Raw genomic sequence first — 21,308 nt, forward strand, 5'->3', positions numbered from 1 at the left:
TAATGGGGAAAGACGTGCTTTCAGGTTAACATTTAGGCGAGCGAGCTGGCGCCAGTCAGTCCTTGGGTTAATTGCAGTTATTAATCTTGGTTTATCGATCATTTTAAAACTTAAAATGGTAATAGTTACCGTCGGGAGTTTTGCCGCATTTACCATTATTACCTTTTATTGTTACATCCTTTCCAAGTATAATATCAGTATATACTGTGGTCGATTCAACCGGAAATTAAAGTAAATGTTACTGCATATGTCAGCAGGCAAATTAGTAGACTTGGTAACCCATTTTGAAATGGTTACATTATCATTAGCATACACAATAATTAGGGTGGGGGGGACAGATGTTTCGTCTTAACAACGATTCGATCCATATTTTGAGGTTGCTGATATGGTTGGGATGGTATTACTTGATTTAGAACCATAACATCCAAAACGATTCAGTGAGTTGAAATTGATTCAGTAACTTTTTAGTCAAAAATTCAACCGGCGTGACTGTGAAATAAATACTGGACTCTGCAGGTGAAGTTTCATATATACATGTCATTTCTTACAAGGAAATTAGAAATAAAATAATTATGGATATAAACAAGCAGGTAAAAAACAATTAATGGCCAATATTTGAATCAAGTGCAACTAACACTTTTGATTGAATTAACAAGAGAAAACCTTTTCTGCGCTCAATAAATTTTCAATAAAAGTACAGTAACCAACATTTTAACAGTAGATTTGCCTGCTACGTTTCATCTCTTCTGATTGAATGATCGCTAGGCTTACCTGAAACATTAGGAGGAACCAAATATGTTCAGGTTAAATGAGCAGTGGTTTGAACTGCTACGACTCTCATTTTAATAAACAGCTACAGATGCCGAGAAAAGTCACAACAAATGCAAACGCCACAACACAACAACTTTCAGCTATAGCACGCTGGCAAAAGCCACAACAAATACAAACACAACAACATAAATACACAACACAACAACTTTAAAGACAAAACCTAACAATATAAAGACAACGGAAGTAACAGTGGACAAGTTTCGCCGACAGACCAAGTGGCTGAGGCGGAAAGTTGAAAAAAGTGTAATGAACATGGAAAAATAAGTGTAGTGGGACCAATTTCAGTCATACTTTTTTTTTTTTTTTTTTACTTTTTCAAAATCGTACTTACTGTATATTCAATGTTTATTACACTGTTTTCAACCTTCCGCCTCAGCCACTTGGTCCGTCGGCGAAACTTGGTTCGCTGTCACTTCCGTTGTGTCCATCACTTCCTTTGTGCAGTGCCGTTTGTATTTGTCGTGGCTTTGCAAATGTGTTGTTGTGAAAAGTTGTTGTGTTGTGGCTTTGTCATTTTCTTATGGCGTTTGCATTTGTTGTGACCTTTCTCGACCATCGTACTGTAGGTATCCGCCATTCTATGTTTTGATGAATGATGGCGCGTGGCGATGACGCCGCAGACAAACTTGAGTAATGTTTAACTTCCTTATCATTGAAAGTGCTAAACATCATATGAAGTAGGGCTGGGCGATATGGCCTTTTATTAATATCTCGATATTTTTAGGCCATGTCACAATACACGATATATATCTCGATATTTTGCCTTAGCCTTGAATGAACACTTGATGCATATAATCATACCAGTATGATGATTCTATGTGTCTACATTAAAACATTCTTGTTCATACTGCATTAATATATGCTCATTTTAAACTTTCATGCAGAGAGGGAAATCACAAATAAGTCACTTTAGCAAAACTGTATTTATTAAACAGTGGCACAAACATTCATGTAATTTCCAAAACAGAAAGTGCAAGATTATCAGAGACATTTTAAAACAAGCTATAAGTGCACTTTTGTGCATGATGTCACTAAGATGACATATCAAAACAACACTAAAGTAAAGTGAACTTTTTGTACAGAACGCCACTACAATAGTTTAAAACAAATAAAGTGCACTTTTGTGCATGATGTCACACAAGATATTTCAATAACTGTCAAATAAAAATGAGCTGCATAATAGGAAATCAAATAGTGTATATCCTTCGCTATGTGGTAGGTTACTGCGGATGTTATCTCCTTCTGTTGTTGACTATTTTTTTCATACGGTGTTAATCTGGAAATGGTTGCTTCGGCATTTTGTGGGTGTGGCACCGAACGGAGATGTTGACATGCGTAGTTTCAAGCACTCCTCATTCTCTAGCAGGTGACTTTTCAAATGATGCTACAAATTAGCAGTGGTGCTACTTTTTGTAGCAACGTTTTTGCCACATACTTGACATGTTACGGTATTTCGTTCAACATCTTCTCGCTTGAAGCCAAACCACCGACAGACTATGGACCTTGTGCTGTTTTTCTTGGGAATTAATTATTCCTTCATTTGTTACCAGATTGGCACCTTCTTTCTCTCGTATTACCACTCGCACCGCTAGCACCACAGCTAACGTTACCATGTCTCTACTTCTCTGCTCGGCGAGGGCGTATGACGTTGCACGCGCGACAGTATGTGACATATGTAAGAAGGTGCACTTGTTTTATGTCTCTGTGAGAAGGAGAGACAAGAAAGAGTGAGAAAAGCCTGTAGTGTAATGCCCGCATCTAAAAGCAACTGTGTGAGAACGTATACTCGAATATCACGATATAGTCATTTTCTATATCGCACAGAGACAAACCCACCTTCCCTTTATTTCGAAAATCCTCGAAAAAATTGTCGCACAGCAGCTAAATGAACACTTAGTGTCTAACAATCTCTGTGAACCTTTTCAATCCGGTTTCAGGGCAAATCACTCTACGGAGACAGCCCTCGCAAAAATGACTAATGATCTACTGCTAACGATGGATTCTGATGCGTCATCTATGTTGCTGCTTCTTGATCTTAGCGCTGCTTTCGATACCGTCGATCATAGTATTTTATTAGAGCGTATCAAAACACGTATTGGTATGTCAGACTTAGCTTTGTCGTGGTTTAACTCTTATCTTACTGACAGGATGCAATGCGTCTCCCATAATAATGTGACCTCGGACTATGTTAAGGTAACGTGCGGAGTTCCTCAGGGTTCGGTTCTTGGCCCTGCACTCTTTAGTATTTACATGCTGCCGCTAGGCGACATCATACGCAAATACGGTGTTAGCTTTCATTGCTATGCTGATGACACCCAACTCTACATGCCCCTAAAGCTGACCAACACGCCGGATTGTAGTCAGCTGGAGGCGTGTCTTAATGAAATTAAACAATGGATGTCCGCTAACTTCTTGCAACTCAACGCCAAGAAAACGGAAATGCTGATTATCGGTCCTGCTAAACACCGACATTTATTTAATAATACCACCTTAACATTTGACAACCAAACAATTACACAAGGCGAATCAGTAAAGAATCTGGGTATTATCTTCGACCCAACTCTCTCGTTTGAATAACACATTAAGAGTGTTACTAAAACGGCCTTCTTTCATCTCCGTAATATCGCTAAAATTCGTTCTATTTTATCCACTAGCGACGCTGAGATCATTATTCATGCGTTCGTTACGTCTCGTCTCGACTACTGTAACGTATTATTTTCGGGTCTCCCTATGTCTAGCATTAAAAAATTACAGTTGGTACAAAATGCGGCTGCTAGACTTTTGACAAGAACAAGAAAGTTTGATCATATTACGCCTATACTGGCTCACCTGCACTGGCTTCCTGTGCACTTAAGAAGTGACTTTAAGGTTTTACTACTTACGTATAAAATACTACACGGTCTAGCTCCGTCCTATCTTGTCGATTGCATTGTACCATATGTCCCGGCAAGAAATCTGCGTTCAAAGAACTCCGGCTTATTAGTGATTCCCAGAGCCCAAAAAAAGTCTGCGGGCTATAGAGCGTTTTCTATTCGGGCTCCAGTACTATGGAATGCCCTCCCGGTAACAATTAGAGATGCTACCTCAGTAGAAGCATTTAAGTCCCATCTTAAAACTCATTTGTATACTCTAGCCTTTAAATAGCCCCCCTGTTAGACCAGTTGATCTGCCGTTTCTTTTCTTTTCTCCTCTGCTCCCCTTTTCCTTGAGGGGGGGGGGGGGGGGGCACAGGTCCGGTGGCCATGGATGAAGTGCTGGCTGTCCAGAGTCGGGACCCGGGGTGGACCGCTCGCCTGTGCATCGGCTGGGAACATCTCTACGCTGCTGACCCGTCTCCGCTCGGGATGGTGTCCTGCTGGCCCCACTATGGACTGGACTCTTACTATTATGTTGGATCCACTATGGCCTGGACTCTCACAATATTATGTCAGACCCACTCGACATCCATTGCTTTCGGTCTCCCCTAGAGGGGGGGGGTTACCCACATATGCGGTCCTCTCCAAGGTTTCTCATAGTCATTCACATCGACGTCCCACTGGGGTGAGTTTTTCCTTGCCCGTATGTGGGCTTTGTACCGAGGATGTCGTTGTGGCTTGTGCAGCCCTTTGAGACACTTGTGATTTAGGGCTATATAAATAAAGATTGATTGATTGATTGATATATCGAGTATATTCGATATATCGCCCAGCCCTAATATGAAGTCTGCCGTACTTAAATCCAATGTTTTGTTTTTTGTAGTATTGATAAAATCGATTGATTGCCTTTTAAAACGATTTTTGATCGGTTTCCTGTACCGTATTTTTCGAACTATAAGTCACAGTTTTTTTTCGTTTGGCCGGGGGTGCGACTTATACTCAGGAGCGACTTATGTGTGAAATTATTAACACATTACTGTAAAATATCAAATAATATTATTTAGCTCATTCACGTAAGAGACGAGACGTATAAGATTTCATGGGATTTAGCGATTAGGAGTGACAGATTGTTTGGTAAACGTATAGCATGTTCTATATGTTATAGTTATTTGAATGACTCTTACCATAATATGTTACGTTAACATACCAGGCACGTTCTCAGTCGGTTATTTATGCCTCATATAACGTACACTTATTCAGCCTATTGTTTACTATTCTTTATTCATTTTAAATTGCCTTTCAAATGTCTATTTTTGGTGTTGGGATTTATCAAATAAATTTCCCCAAAAAATGCGACTTATACTCCAGTGCGACTTATATGTTTTTTTCCTTCTTTATTATGCATTTTCGGTTGGTGCGACTTATACTCGGGAGCGATTTATACTCCGAAAAATACGGTATATGTTCCGGAAGGTCCAACTTGCCGAGCACAAATTGATGTTGAATCTTTGGAATATAAATCAATAGATCAATGTAGTGGATTAATCCTTTCATCCCTAAAAATAATATATTGCAACATAAATGCGATACAGGTTTTGGGCCATATCGCTCATCCCTAAGCCAACCAATCAGAGCAGTTACAGATCCGTCTCCTTGGGACGCCAGGTTTGCTTTTGCTAAACCAGGCGGTTTAGCAAATACTAGCGTCTCGAAGCAGAAGAATAATAATGGCTTCAAACAATAGTACAAGCCCCCCTGCTGGGATTTCAGCTTTAATTTATTTATTTTTTTGTTTGTTTGTTTTTTAAAATTGGAAATAAATTCGAGGGCCGGATTAATCGTAGGCGAGGGCTGTGTACATCCCACGGGCCACAAGGTGCCATTTGTATAATCTACTAAAGAAGTGAATTTCTGTTTTTGTATTTGAAAAGTCAACAAAAAACAACTGTTTTCCAAAGTATCCCTATTTACAAAGAAAAAACACCTAAACTTTCGGCTCGTGAGTAATGTACATTTCACTGGAGAACACTGGGGTGTTTTAGGTGACTAATCAGAATGTGATAACACTTCCCTCTGTGTGTAAAATTAACATGGACAGTCTATAAAAACAACTACACTATAAATTATTTCCTCAAACCATACAATGGAAACAGCACATCCCTTTTTTGTGACAAACATATACACATAATGTTGATCATGTAAAAAAAAAAGCAGCGTGATGACAGTAAGTACAGTCGATTAAAAAAAATTTAATAAAATAAACTATTAAAAAAATTTAAAAAGAAAAGTACCAAAGCTGTCCTGTTACAAAATAACCTGTCTGGGTGACATCATTCAAACTGAACTCACTTAAATGCAATTGGCCATTAAGTACAAGATGTGCGTAATGCAACAAAAATCTAACAATAGACTGGAACCATTTAAACCAGGATTTTTTTAAATTATTTCTAAAGTGTATGTAAAGGCATTCAGATTACTCCAGGTTATCTAATGTAATGGTCATGTTAACAGCCTAAACATGTAAGCTCAGAAGAGACTCAAATGCAAATTACACATTAAAAACAAAACTGTCCTCATAATAAAGTCAGATAAATATTTCATTGGTCGAAAGCTGGCACTGTACCAATTTAACTTTGGCTGAATTACAACCAACGTCAAACAGAGAACACAAAAAGGGGCAATTTAAAAAAGAAAAGCCAGTATAAAAACAAAACGGTTCCAGCTCCAAGTTAAAAAAAATAAAATAAAAATAGAACATAAACAACTGATCATAAAAGCCTTTTGATGTGCCAACTTAGAATTTGCTGGTTTTTAACACAAACACAAGACACTTCAAGGTGACTTGGCCATATCTGATAAGATTGAACAGACACATGCTCAAACATCCAAACAGCCATGGCAAGACAAAAACTGATTGTTTACTATTAATTCTCTTATAACGGCTAAGAGAACAGAAACACAACAGAATGTGAGCCGAGAGAAACAACTTTAAAACATTAGGCTAGGTTTATGCAAAAATAACTTAATCAAACCAGGAGTTTTCCTTCATTTTTAATACAGGTATGGGTAGAGTGGCCTAATATCTAATTCACCAAGAACTACTTTCATTGTGTGGAATTGTTTGTTGATTAACTTAAAAGAAAACTACGTATTTTACGGACCATAGGGCGCACCGCATTATAAGGTGCACTGCTGATGAGCAGGTCTATTAAGGTCTATTTTCATACAAAAGGCACATCATTAAAAGGGGTCATATAATGTTTTTTTTCCTACATTTAAAACACTTCCTTTTGGTCAACATAATATGTATTGGCGGTGTTTGTCAAAATGTTGCATAGATTATGTTTTACAGACCATTTTCAAGCAGCTTTCGGACCCTCCATTCAGGATGCGCCATTTTGTGGGCTGTCTTGTGTACGTGGCTTCCCTTCAATAGCATCTTCTTCCCGTCATCTTTGTTGCACCGGTAGTTTTTAGCACTGCAATAGAGAGTCTACTGACAGATATAAATTAGAACTGTACACTACTTTATAATAGAAAATGGCATCAGCGGAGGATGAATGCCCCACAACAAGAGGATAGAAAAAAAGAAGGATCCTATTGACTACAGCACGGATATTAAACAATGACGGGCGCTTGCACATTTTTGGGACTCACGCAGTTTCCAAATATACAACAGGAGGAACCAATTGGTAAGAAAAGTTGGTGTTGCTTAATATTGCAAAACAAAACGCCAGATAATATCTCCGAATAGGTGCCATTTTGGGGTCCTTTATTAATACACCATAATAATACCTGTATGTTGAAGCACAGTACGTCTGACTACCTTAGCCGTAACGCTTTGCGTTCCATCAAGCGGTGTGGCTTTGTAGCTTACCAAAAATTGTACTAAAATGTTTTGACAGATTTATGAACACCGTATGTAATGTCCTATATTCTCAATGAAACATTGTTTTGGTCTTGCTTGCTTACTGGCACTTGCTCGTGTAATTTATTGAACAGGCGTCAAAACTTGCAGTTCACGTGTATATTTTATGTGTGAATGCCATCTACTGGTCACACTTATTATACCATGTACCAAATAAAATTGCTTCAAGGTCGGTAAGCCCAACCAGAATTCATACGTATATTAGGCGAACCGGGTTATAAGGCGCACTGTCGATTTTTGAGAAAATGAAAGCATTTTAAGTGCACCTTACAGTTCGAAAAAAAACATAGCAAGCTAAATGGAGTGCATTACTGGCTGCGGACAGCAGTAGTGCTGTCCAGAGGGAAAAAAACAGCATGACGCCAACTAAGAACTAAAAACCAAGTAGACTTCTGCTATGTCACAACTTCTCCTGGAAGATTTCAACTGCTCGATATAACTTTGGCAATCTGCGGATGGCTGTTCCCCATTTTCACCATTTGACCATTCACAGACCACAAAGGCAAATTATAGTTAATGCTAAAAGCACTATGATGCATACATTGGAATGCTCTGTTTTTAGTTCTTGTGTTGTTTTGCATCTGTCCCTGTTAAATAAACTCAAAAATACCAAAGGGCATGAGGTAAAATTTACCTAAACAAGCAACTTAATGCAGCTATATCTGAACTAGTTAACAGTGTATTAGGAGATGGCTTGTCAACGTTAGAATTGATTTGCACAGCAATAACTAATCACCAAAATGAAATATTGGACAATGACCCGATTGTTCAGACTGCAGTCGCATCGGATACATATCTAACTGATATCCACATACAAAAGAGGCCTGGGTCGGATCTGAAAAAAATTCACTGTTCACATTGACATGATAAAATCCCATATGGGCAAAAAAATAGGAATTGACCAGCAGTGTGAACAAGGCGTTAGTCACTCGGACCTTGGGCGTAGCTGCACTTGCGTCACTGTGTTTGGGTGGCGTGTCAAGTCAAACGGGGGTGCAATAACCAGGAAACTTATGTCTTGCTTTATTGTGGGGATATAAATAAGGAACCATAAGGTCAAACAAAAAGCCCCAAAAAATGCAAGAAATTTGCTAGCAACTTTAGACAACAAAATAAAAACAAGGCCAAAATCGCTAACCACAAGTGGACTTGTGCAACACTGCCAAAGGTGGCTATAGAACATGGTGACGGTTATCTGGATCGAACAAGGTAACAGTAATTTGGATTACCCCAAAATCGAATCACTTGTTCATTTTCTGAACGTCTCATTGAAATCCAGCCATAACTTTTTGGGTTATGTTGCTAACTGACTGACTGACTGACTAACTAATAGACGTCGGCTGTCACATAACCTATATTAACTATCTTTCAGCTTTTTTTCCCCCCATTAAGGTTCGCCACAGTGCAACAACAGCATAGTGGTTTATTTTAATGTTTACACCCAATGCCCTTTGTGACAAAACCTTGGCCAGAGATTGAACCCCCAGCCCTCTGCCACAAAAGGCAGAAGTGTGTAAGAGTTACACAAGGCATAAAGAGGAGAATGTGTAAATTCATTGGTGACACAGCAGAAAAATGATACTAATAAGTGTGCCTTAACATTGTATATAGAATGCCCAGTGGTTTATCAATTGCATTGACATTTTACAATCTATTTTTGATTCAGACAAAGTGACAAAGTGTGCATCTTTTAGGCTCAATACCGGATGTGTTTCTAAATATAAGATTCTATTTTCCAAGTTGGCAACCTTATTTACAGTACTTAACCCCCTTCCCCCAAAAAAACTTTTAGAAATGAAGTTCTCCATTAACTTTACAACATTTTGCTAAGCTGGACAGTGTCAGATTAATGTCATATGTTACACAACTTACTGTTGCTAATCATGGCTGCTTTATTAATATTTTACATCTATAAGTGTTGGTGCGAGGTGCATGTATTGTTGTGCATGATTTCGGCATACATTTTTGTGTTTTTAATTTAACTTTAAGACATGTTTTTGCTTCATTCCCTTGACTGAGTGATGATAATTAAGAGTAACATAGTATATGAATATCCATCCATTTTGTACCGCTTGTCCCATAATCATGTGTAATATAACATGGCTTCAGATTCAAACTCTATTATTATTCTAAATCAGTGGTTCTTAATCTTGTTGGAGGTACCGAACCCCACCCGTTTCATATGCGCATTCACCGAACCCTTCTTTAGTGAAAAATAAAATGTTTTTTTCAAATTCAAGACAAAGTTACAGTATATGTTTTTGGTAACACTTTAGTATGGGGAACATATTCTAAGTAACAAAGACTTAATTTAGAGTTTTTAGGACAGGAGGGGAACATTCTCTAAGTAACAAAGACTTAATTTAGAGTTATTTGGTTAGGGTTAGGGCCAGGGTTAGGGTTATAATAAGGCCAAGCCGAATAAGGCATTAATAAGTACTTAATAATGACTAGTTAAGAGCCAATATATTACTAATTTGCATGTTAATAAGCAACTAATTAATGGTGAATATGTTCCCCATACTAAAGTGTTACCATGTTTTTTTACTGGCGCACAAAATGAACCGTGCATGAACATCACCTTGTTCAAACAACAAAACCAACACAGTGCATAAACTCACAACAAATTACACACCTGCAAATCAGTCTGACTTCTGCTGTTGCCATATCCGTAATATGCCGATAGGGAGAAGTTTTTATTTACACGATGAGTCGGGTGTGTTTTGTCCTCCGCCTAACCCCTGAGCCCGACTCACCGAACCCCTAGGGTTCGATCGAACCCAGGTTAAGAACCACTGATCTAAATACTATCAAAACACTTTCAAAAAAACCAAAACCTTACATGTTAATTTATTAAGCCATTGATTTTACTCAGTACTTCCCCCGCTCTATCTTTTAATGATTAATCATCAGCACAGCCCAGCCTGTGTGATCAATGAGTGATCAATTCTACCCTTATTTCCTTACATACATGTGTTCTGTTAGTCATTTATAAGTGAAATTACAAAAGTTTGCAAATGTTTTATTTTCCTGGCAAACAATTGTGATTGAAGTTTGCGATCTATTCACACTACAAGTGCTGAGGGTAAATAATCATTTTGGCAAACAAAACCCAAGGCAAAGGACACTGAAAGTGTTTGATGCTTATCTGCACACAGAGCCAACATATTCAAAACTAACTGAGCAAATATTTCACAAACAGTCCTTTCTGCACACACTTCAAATGTGTGATGAAGGGGTTGTTGACCTTCAGTCCTAAAACAAATACATGAAGAAGACAACACCAACAAGGTATGATAGAGTAACAGCAGGAAAAGTACAAAAGATATCCACCATGGTAAGTCACCAGCTATGAATACCATAATACAATTACCATAATACAATTTTAAAAAGAGACCTTTACTCAAGACAAATTAAGACAGTTGGCCAAAACACATACTTAACAAGCACAATGCTCGTTATTATTAATATCTTCCATTCCACTTGGAAACACAAATGCATTTTAATGTTTTGTGTTGATTAATAAAATATAGCAATGAAAATACATTTTAGGTCGTAAAGCCCAACCCTAGTCTGAACGTATTTTCACATGTTTAAAAACCAGAACAATTATTGACACATGGTCAGAAATAGACATAGAGGCCTTAAAATATACATACAGTCACCTAAATATTATAATTAGTGGTAATTCAGAATGTCTTAACTTGACAAAACCAAAACCTATTAACTTGTCATTGTTGATCAGGACTGATTGCAGCTAATGGATTATCTTGGGCAACATACAATTATTTGTTTGACAGCATGTATTGAATCAACAAATACTCCAAACAATGTGAAAGATAAAATATTATTCCCAGTGTCCTTGTTTCAACCGCACAGTTTGCTCCTGCTTTTGTGGCCGCTTGTATTTTATTACAGAATTAATGCACGACGTAAGACACACTCCTCTCTTTCACTTTGAATGCATACCTCACCTCGTTAAATACAACGTTAAAGTCACAAAATAGGCACCACAGAACTCTTCTGCGTCTTCTCTAGCAAATCAGGCGTGTATGAGGTGTTGTGGAGCATATTTATGATCTATCCGTCACACTTCATTATCATTTGTTTATGAGTGAGGGTAAACATTGAAGTGTCATATCTGCATTTGTTAATTTGTTTGCAAGAACAAATACACTGATAAATGGGAGACATTAACATGTGTGTGTGAGTCGTGTGTGTGGAGTGCCATAGCCCAGTGGTCCTCAAACTGTTTTTGCCACCACAAGTACCACCTCAAAATACACTTGGCGATTCAAATACCACCATAATGACCCACATTAAAATACAGTAGCGTAGGCCTAAATATTCATTAAAAAACAAGACGGATGTTTTATTTAACAAGTATGCTTAATACTTTTGGCCACTGTAACATTACACTAAATAAACACAGTGTTTGAATATTTAAATTAAGTGATTCTTTGGCGTACCACTAGATGGGGCCTGCGTACCACTGGTGGTACACATACCACAGTTTGAGAATCCCTGCCATAGTCTATGCAGACTGGATTAGAGAGCGTTGTTGAAGCAATGAGAAGCCTGGCTTGGAGGCACAAGCCATGATAGAGGATATAGCTTTAACACTTCTTTGTTTTAACACAGTCATAATTAATTGATTTACGATGCCAAATGTATTAATTGTGCAGCCCAAACATTCAACAATACCGTGATAATAATGATCACCGGGATCATTTTGGTCACAATAACTGTGATTTGAAGTTTTCCTATCTTGACTTACGAGTATTGCAACTTATGAGCATTTTGAGATACGAGCAGTCTCTTGGCTTATTGATATGCTTTAAGTTCCAAGCATAAATTTGTGTTGCGAGTCTCCTTACCACTAGTTGCCTTACCACTAGTTGCCAAAGGGATAGTCAGAATGAACCCTGTAAGATCCGCCCCAAAACCTGCGGTTTTACCCGCTAGCAATAGCTTCTAGCTAGGGATCGACATAACTTTGGAACCGTGTTGTAGACTTGGCGACGCAGTTGGCGCATAGCACTGCTAGTGTGCACCAAACTGAAGCAGGAGCCAGATTTTGTGAAGTGAAGTAAATGTATATTACACTTTTCCTCTTGTGACTCAAAGGCTTTAAATAGTGAAACCCATGATCTACATCTTCAAGCTACATTTAAACCAGTGTGGTGGCACTGGGAGCAGGTGGGTAAAGTGTCTTTCGCAAGGACAGAACTGTTGTGTCCTTAGGACCGTTGACTGTTGTGCCAGCCAAAGACATTACAATAATATCTAAACAGCGATCATTAATCCATTAAAATACATCAAATATCAACAATAAGGCTGCTGATGGTAAGTTTGAAGGAGAAGCATCTGGAAGGAGATACCATAGAAGTTTGCTCGCCAGGGTAAATGCTGCACATTATTATCCCTTTAAATCATAAAACTACTGTAATTGTTTATAGTGCTTTCTATAGTATTGTTTTATACAATATTTATTATCTAAAAGTCCGTTTTTTCTTTTTAAAAAGTCATCTTAAAAAATTGTGGTGTTTTGGTGAGGCCAAGCATAGATTAAATTGATTTCAATTAATTTCAATAGCAACGTTGGTTTGAGATGCAAGTGTTTTGAGTTACAAACTCGGTCACAGAACTAATCAAGCTCATGAGTTGAGGTATGTATGTGCATGCATATTTGCTTTCCTCATCAGTAACCTGTAAACAGGCTGGAAAAGTATTCAGTCTGTATTGGTGTTGGCACCAGGGTGCATTTGTTCCATAGTGAACTGAACTGGAATTGGTTGTTCATCCCCAAAATGCTGATAGTGTAAGTTTAGTTAATATATCAATGATTAGCAAAGGAATATGATTTACAGCCATTTTAAATGGCAACGTGTTTAAAGAATAGACTGGAACCTTTTAATTTATGCCAAGAATCTTTGCTGAATTATATATTTCATCACGTTTTTTTACAGGCAACTGGTATTGTTTTTTACATTTATTTATTGGCATACATTGATATTTTTCATTAATTTACAAGTTGGTATGTATTTGTATTACGTGACAACTGACAATACACTTGTGTATTCACAGGTGAAACCCAACATTTATTGCTTTTTTCTAAAAAGCATTTACAACTTTTCAGACATATTCTGTTTATGTTTGAAATGCTTTTCTCCTCTGTCTTAGATTTTAAATGTGTATGCCCTTCTGAAATTTTGTGAACAGTCAGATAGAAAAACGTCAGGAGATTACCACCAATTTATCGCGTCACAACTTTCAGAAGTCCATGTATGAACACATAAAGGGTGAGTAACGGTAATCGCTGCTCAATACTGTTAGTCAACTTCTGTTTAAAAAAGGAAGCCAAGAAGTGTTTTTTCAGATTTTGGAACTGTCTACGACTAAAACCCTGTCTACATTAAGCCAGATAACTCCTTAAACAAATAATTATTTAGCTTAAACCCTGTGTCAGCCACACTAACCCATCGTTTAAGGTTCCCCCCTTGGATAGTTTTTTACACGGGTAAGTGTGCCGTGTATTTCTTGAATCTCCGGCTATTAGCTCCGTGTGGCCTCATCGATCGTTTATAAACGGAGTTCGGAGAGGAAGTGACGTCAGAAAGACCGGGCCCCACACAGGAAGTGACGTCAAAAAGAACGCGCCACAGCCAGCTTCATAACAACCGGTTTCGTAACTCGAAGGTAACCACTAGAAAGATGGAGGCGAGTCATCCAGACATGCCTGTGTCTCTCCTTCTACATATACAGGCGCTTGTGGAAATCACACATGAACCTTAAGAGAAGGAAAGTAAAACGTTGTCCATTTGTCGAAGGGTAGACAACGAGAATGCAGGCTCTCATGGATGTGAAAAAAAAGGTTGCGTGTGCTTTGCATTACCTGGCCTAAGACTACGGAAAAAAGCCAATTCATTTGGACTGGCAAAGCAGCCTGTATCAGTTATGGTCTGCGATGTGTGCCGAGCGATTACGCAACGTCTAGTTTTGTACTCCATAACTATTGTGGAGCCATGAAGTAGTTGCGGCCGTCAAATACGACCACCAATTTCAGCCTTCGAGCACAGGCAAGATTGCAAGAATGGACAATGAAGGTGAAGGTAAGAGTGAGGAATGTCCTGATCAGATATCTAGATCCCTAGATTGTTCTTTATCACATTGGTTACTTTCACCCGCCCATTAAAGATATGATTTATGTATGATGGCCCAGGCGTGATTCACTACAATAGTCTAACAGCTGCTGATGGTGCGGCAAGCAAGGTTTACTGTTAAAAGAAATGTGTCAATAGTCTACATTGAAACACAGGGTAAGAATACACTTCCAGGTCAGAGGTGACTATGACGTAATTTATATGCGCATCTGCCATTTTCCGCGCATGCGTACTAGGTCGCGTTGTGCCGGCGGACAGAGGGGGTCTTAAACGATGGCATTGTGTGTGTGTGGACAGGGATAAGGTTAGGTGGGTTATATCCTGTATAACCTTAGCCGGCTAGTGTAGAAGCAGCCTAAGGCAGCATTGGGAGGATTTTTGTTTTGGGGGGAGCTAGAGACCTAACTGACGAGCACTGCTCCTCTGCTCTCCCTGCTTCATTGACAAACCACAGTTTGACGCTGGATTCTCCAATATTCTTCCAAACCAATAATTTAATAGACTAAAAGAAACCTATGCAGCCCTTTGAGACACTTGTGATTTAGGGCTATATAAATAAACATTGATTGATTGATTGATTGAATTTAAGTGACTGAATTATAAATTAGAGATGCACCGATCAATATCGGACCATTTCTTTGAAAAAATATGTGACTGCCCAATGCCAAATAATGCCTTTCAACGCTGATCACAAAAGCACAACCCTTATGGCTGATACTTTATTTTTGATCCCACTGCTGACATACGCGACTAGCAGCTAACTGTACCTCCATTGGGGCAAATAAACTAAATTTATTGCAAGTGCTTTTGTCATTGGAAGAGGCAGAACATGTTACACACAAGTAAGAGCAGGCAGGTTAAAAGCATGTTAGTCACTAAACTATCCGCTAAGTTATCATGAAATAACAAAGAAAAAATTGTAATAAACTTAAAGAAGTCGAGATAGAAACTTGTTACAGCAGAAAATAATCAAGTATGAAGAATACATTAAAAAGTAGATTAATAAGAGTCTAACTTATTATTCTAGATTCTAATTACTGTAGTAGCAAAGCAGGAGGATGGTTCGATCCGTATATCAGTAGTGTCAATACCAGGGGGGTGGTGTCAGTATATAATCAATGCTAGCATGATTAAATCGATATCAGTTTTTTGTCGTTTTTGTTCATGTTTACAGATTTTTTGGACACAGGAGGACTTTGAGGGCAAAAAACAAATGATTCAAATGAGTAATAGGTGGTAGTTTTTGTTTAGTTATTGGCTATATTTTATAACAAATAGTTTAAATATTCTCTTGATAATACACTGTCGTCATGTGTTTTTTTTCCTGATTATAATTGTGACTAAAAGTCACAGTTAATACACAGCGGAATGGGCCGATTTCACTTATGGTTGATCTTCATCAGAATAAGCAGCATAAAACCCTGATTGAAACAGTCACAGTATGAATAAAACTGAAATACATTTAAGTCCAAAAACTTTAAAACCAAATTAAAAACTACTGTCAAAATGACCACTGACTTCATGGCTGTTACAACAAACACAAACCCAAGTTGACAACTACCTGACTAATAAACAAGTTGAAGTTATAGGTGGAGTGGCCAAATATGTCTCCTAAACCTAATGAAGCATATGTGGAACAAGCACAACAACATCAAGCACAAGGTGGAGGGGTGCAAGGTGTCTTAAGATCACCCAGCATCATGATGTCATCAGGAATGGAAGAGGATTCTAAGGACAATCTGTGCAGCTCTGATGAATACCGTGCCCAAGAGGATCAGATGATAATAGAGCTCACTCAAAATATTGACACTTTGGCCACCGTTTGGACAGTGAAGTGCCAGCTATGTAGACAATGTGTTATGAGAGTAAATCTATACTGCTGTACACTTACTACAGTAAGTTATATCCTAGTCTCATTTCCATAGTGCTGTCTTTTGAGAAGATACAATAAATTATTACGCATACACAAACTGTTGCTTCCGTCTGAAACAACTCTGCGGGCTCTGCATTTCTGTAGCGAGCTTTACAGGCTCTCTCACAGTCAAACTACAGTGGGCTCTTTGAGCATCAGCTGCCCATAACAAACCCACACGAGTGCCAGTCTCACACAAAGACACAATGTTACTACAACCAACAGGGCCACAGACCATTTATCCAATGCGGTTCTGGCAGTGGAGTTATTTGTTTCGATATAGATGCTTTGTTTATCCACAAATTATCAGCAGGGTGATTGGATAATAAACAGAGAAGGAGGCACAGGGGGACATTTTTGGTTGAGAAAGCTGCTTAAGCACGTTCCTCTGTTTGAAGCATGAGACCCCACCAGAGTGACCGAGCGTTCAGTGCTGAATCAGCGGGTAGCCCGTTGTGTAATCTCTCAGACACACATACTCAAGATTAAATGGCATGGAGTGGGATGTGTGTGTGTTACAAAGAAGGTTGATCAAGAAAGGGAAACAGAGGCCCAGAGACATGTCACAGTGCTTTGTCTTTGTTGTTTAAAGGTTTGGCCTCTTTACTGCTGAAGGGGCCTATAGTTGTCCTATAAAACTAGTTTCTTCAAATAGAAGATTCTTAGAAATTGACAATGGTTTTGTCAGGGAAAAAAACATTTATATTCAAGCACACACGGCGGTCACAGTATACAGACTCAATTTACACCTGCTATCATTCTGAGAAACAAACCCCTAATTCGTAAGAAAGGGGTCTCTTGAAGAGGTACATAAAAGGTAGCATGATCAACAGGTAAATTAAAATGATATCAAAGTCCTGCAAAGTAAATATAATCAGTAATAATTTCCAATCTAAGAGCATAAGTTTCCCAATACTGCTGTCACTTAATTTATAGGAAGCAGAAATATGCAGACCATTGCAAAAAACAAACATGAAATGAGACAGTAAACTCTATGATAATTGCACATTCAGCACTCAAATCTACTGTATACAGCAAGTAACTAATACATCTTAGCTGTGAATTGTACATCTATAAAACATATTTCTATTCATAACAATGAGACAGACCAAACTGATTACGACACTTACAAGTATATTTGTAAAATAAAACACATTGAAAAGGTTTCCCCCCCAATAACATTGGTTCTGCTGCAAATGCTGATACAAACTGAGTATCTAACAGCAATGTGTTCCATTTAAATAAAATGTAAGCAGATGAAACAATGCTGCAAATAGTTATGTATGACATAAGTGTCCGAACTTTTTCCACCGAGGGCCGTTTACAGAAAAATTCAAGGATGCAGGGGCCACTTTGATGCTTTTGTACATGACAGATGCTAAAGAGTTTGACACCTGTGCACTACAGTGGAGGCCAATAAAGGCTGAAATATCTTGTTCAAACATCCAATATTTCAACTTTTTGTCTTTTCAATGTGGCCCTCTTTAAAATGTTTCATATTCAATTGTATATACAGTTGTGGTCAAAAGTTTACGTACACTTATAAAGAACATAATGTCATGGCTGTCTTGAGTTTCCAATCATTTCTACAACTCTTATTTTTTGTAATAGACTGATTGGAGCACATACTTGTTTGTCACAAAAAACATTCATCAAGTTTGGTTCTTTTATGAATGTATTATGAGTCTACTGAAAATGTGAGCAAATCTGCTGGGTCACAAGTATACATACAGCAATGTTAATATTTGGTTACATGTCCCTTGGCAAGTTTCACTGCAATAAGGCGCTTTTGGTAGCCATCCACAAGCTTCTGACAAACTTCTGGTTGAATTTTTGACCTCTCTTCTTGACCAAATTGGTGCAGTTCAGATACACTTATTGGGTTTCTGACATGGACTTGTTTCTTCAGCATTGTCCACATGTTCTCAATAGGGCTTTAGGTCAGGGCTTTGGGAAGGCCATTTTAAAACCTTAATTCTAGCCTGATTTAGCCATTCCTTTACCACTTTTGACTTGTTTGGGGTCATTGTCCTGTTGGAAAACCCAACTGCGCCCAAGACCCAACCTCCGGGCTGATGATTTTAGGTTGTCCTGAAGAATTTGGAGGTAATCCTCCTTTTTCATTGTCCCATTTACTCTCTGTGACGCAACAGTTCCATTGGCAGCAAAACAGGCCCAGAGCATAAAACTACCACCACCATGCTTGACGGTAGGAATGGTGTTTCTGGGATTAAAGGACTCACCTTTCCTCCTCCAAACATATTGCTGGGTATTGTGGCTAAACAGCTCAATTTTTGTTTCCTCTGACCACGGAACTTTCCTCTAGAAGGTCTTATCTTAGTCCATGTGATCAGCAGCAAACTTTAGACACGCCTTAAGGTGTCGCTTCTGGAGCAAGGGCTTCCTTCTTGCATGGTAGCCTCTCAGTCCATGCCGATGAAAAACACGCCTGACTGTGGACACTGACACCTGTGTTCCAGCAGCTTCCAATTCATTGCAGACCTGCTTTTTGGTGGTTCTCGGTTGACTCTTGATCATCCTGTCCAATTTTCTCTCAGCAGCAGGTGATAGCTTGCGTTTTCTTTCTGATCGTGGCAGTGACAAAACTGTGCCATACACTTTATACTTACTGGCACAGTTGCTCTTGGGACCTGAAGCTGCTTTGAAATGGCTCCAAGTGACTTTCCTGACTTGTTCAAGTCAATGATTCGTTTTTTCAGATCTGTGCTGAGTTCCTTTGACTTTCCCATTGTTGCGTTTGTAACCGAGTCTAATGACTTCATCACATGAGCCCTAGAAGTCAACAGGTGTCATCAATCATAATCTACTCACATGAAGTTAAGAGGCCATGCCATGAAGCTGATTTGATTTTATTGTAACTTTTCTACATCACCAAAATTGATCATGTATGTTGCTGTATGTATACTTTTGACCCAGCAGATTTGGTCACATTTTCAGTAGACCCATAATAAATTCAGAAAAGAACCAAACTTCATGAAAGTGTTATGTGAACAATAAGTATGTGTTCCAATCACTCTATCACAAAAAAATAAGATTTGTAGAAAGTATTGGAAACCCAAGACAGCCATGACATTATGACCTTCACAAGTGTATGTAAACCTTTGACCACGACGGCATATTCCTGGAAAGTCAATAAAAATCGGATGGTTTCTGAATCAAACATTAACATCAAAGCTTTGGGTTACAGGCAACAAAGCAAATTATTGTAATATCTAGCAAAATATATAATTGCTAATGGTTTTGTTGGCAAAAAAAGAAGCTGCAGTAAGAAATGGCCCTCCAGGACACACATTGGACACCTGATGTATGATGTAGTTTTTTAAATGCTGAGCAATACTAAAATGTTGAAATGTAAAAAAAAAAAAAAAAAAAAAGTTTATGAATTGCAAGACATTAAAATGTGAAAATAACTTATTTGCTTCCTGAGATATTTTATAAGTGTGATTTGTCAAAACACAACAGACAATGAAGGGGTCACATACAGATGTTTTGCCATAACCACTGCATTGCGACATTGTTGAGCAACTGATTATTTTGAAGTATATCAACAGGTTGACTTGCAAACCTTAATTAGTCAAGAGCTGAAACTTGTTTTGCTCAGAATACAGTTGGTCTTCAGTACGTCGAAGTTGCTCATTCATTGCAAACAGCGCCGACACACAGCAGTCGAACCGTGGCGAATTGCATAGAAAGAACAGTATATTTCTGTGTCGCCAGTGATATAACATTTTCAACCAGCATTATTCAAATGTTTATGCAACTCGGTAGTACCGTCGGTGTGTTTGGAAAAGTTCGGCGTGCCTCACCAGCGGATAGTACGTGACGTTTGTGTGCGACCGGCGAGCAAAGTTCAGAATGACAGCAGTCCAACATACCAGAGTTTGTTCATACTGCAGCGCCCGCTGGTCGGTGCCGTCCGCGGCCATGCTGAGCTCCGTGTGGCCGCCCGACTGGAGGTAAACTTGGAGCTTGGAGGCAGAAGGAAAGCGACACCAATGAGTCTCTGTGCAGGCAGTGGTTATAGTAATTGACAGACTTGTGTCTCTTTGACAGAATTCGTAGGTAAACTCCAACTGAAGATTGGCTCCCGCGTACAGTGGCGTTCCTTCATTTTATACCCTCAAGTCACACTGTGAGGCGGGACTTACGGCCCTCAGAGGTAGATTCGACACTCCCATCTGGCGACTTACTTCAAGGTTTTCCTATCGCAACTACCCTCTCTATTATTTTGATTTATTTACATGTTGATATTTTAGGAACACGCGATAAAGACAAAGACGGGTTGCCAGGAAGGAACACTTCTGGGTAAACTAATCTTTAAAGGGGCCTTGTGCTTATGTTCTAAATCAGGGGTGTCCAAACTTTTTAGACTGAGGGCCCCACACCGTAGGGGCCGATCTGACAACCAAACAATTACACAAGGCGAATCAGTAAAGAATCTGGGTATTATCTTCGACCCAACTCTCTCGTTTGAATCACACATTAAGAGTGTTACTAAAACGGCCTTCTTTCATCTCCGTAATATCGCTAAAATTCGTTCTATTTTATCCACTAGCGACGCTGAGATCATTATTCATGCGTTCGTTACGTCTCGTCTC

The 21,308-nt window shown here is 38.7% G+C and overlaps 1 protein-coding gene across 3 annotated transcripts in view; it reads right to left on the minus strand.

Moving 5' to 3' along the window:
- clcn2c (chloride channel 2c) overlaps positions 1 to 20,874 on the minus strand; it is a 456,474-nt gene extending 435,600 nt beyond the window's left edge. For all 3 annotated transcript variants that reach the window (XM_072911968.1, XM_061925436.2, XM_061925435.2), the window contains exon 1: positions 20,586 to 20,874. In XM_072911968.1, coding sequence (XP_072768069.1) covers positions 20,586 to 20,636 — 51 coding nt within the window. In that variant the 5' untranslated portion in view covers positions 20,637 to 20,874. The remainder of the gene's footprint in view (positions 1 to 20,585) is intronic.
- Positions 20,875 to 21,308: the final 434 nt, after the last annotated feature.

Source organism: Nerophis lumbriciformis, linkage group LG30, assembly GCF_033978685.3.
Source record: "Nerophis lumbriciformis linkage group LG30, RoL_Nlum_v2.1, whole genome shotgun sequence".
Taxonomy (NCBI): Eukaryota; Metazoa; Chordata; class Actinopteri; order Syngnathiformes; family Syngnathidae; genus Nerophis; species Nerophis lumbriciformis.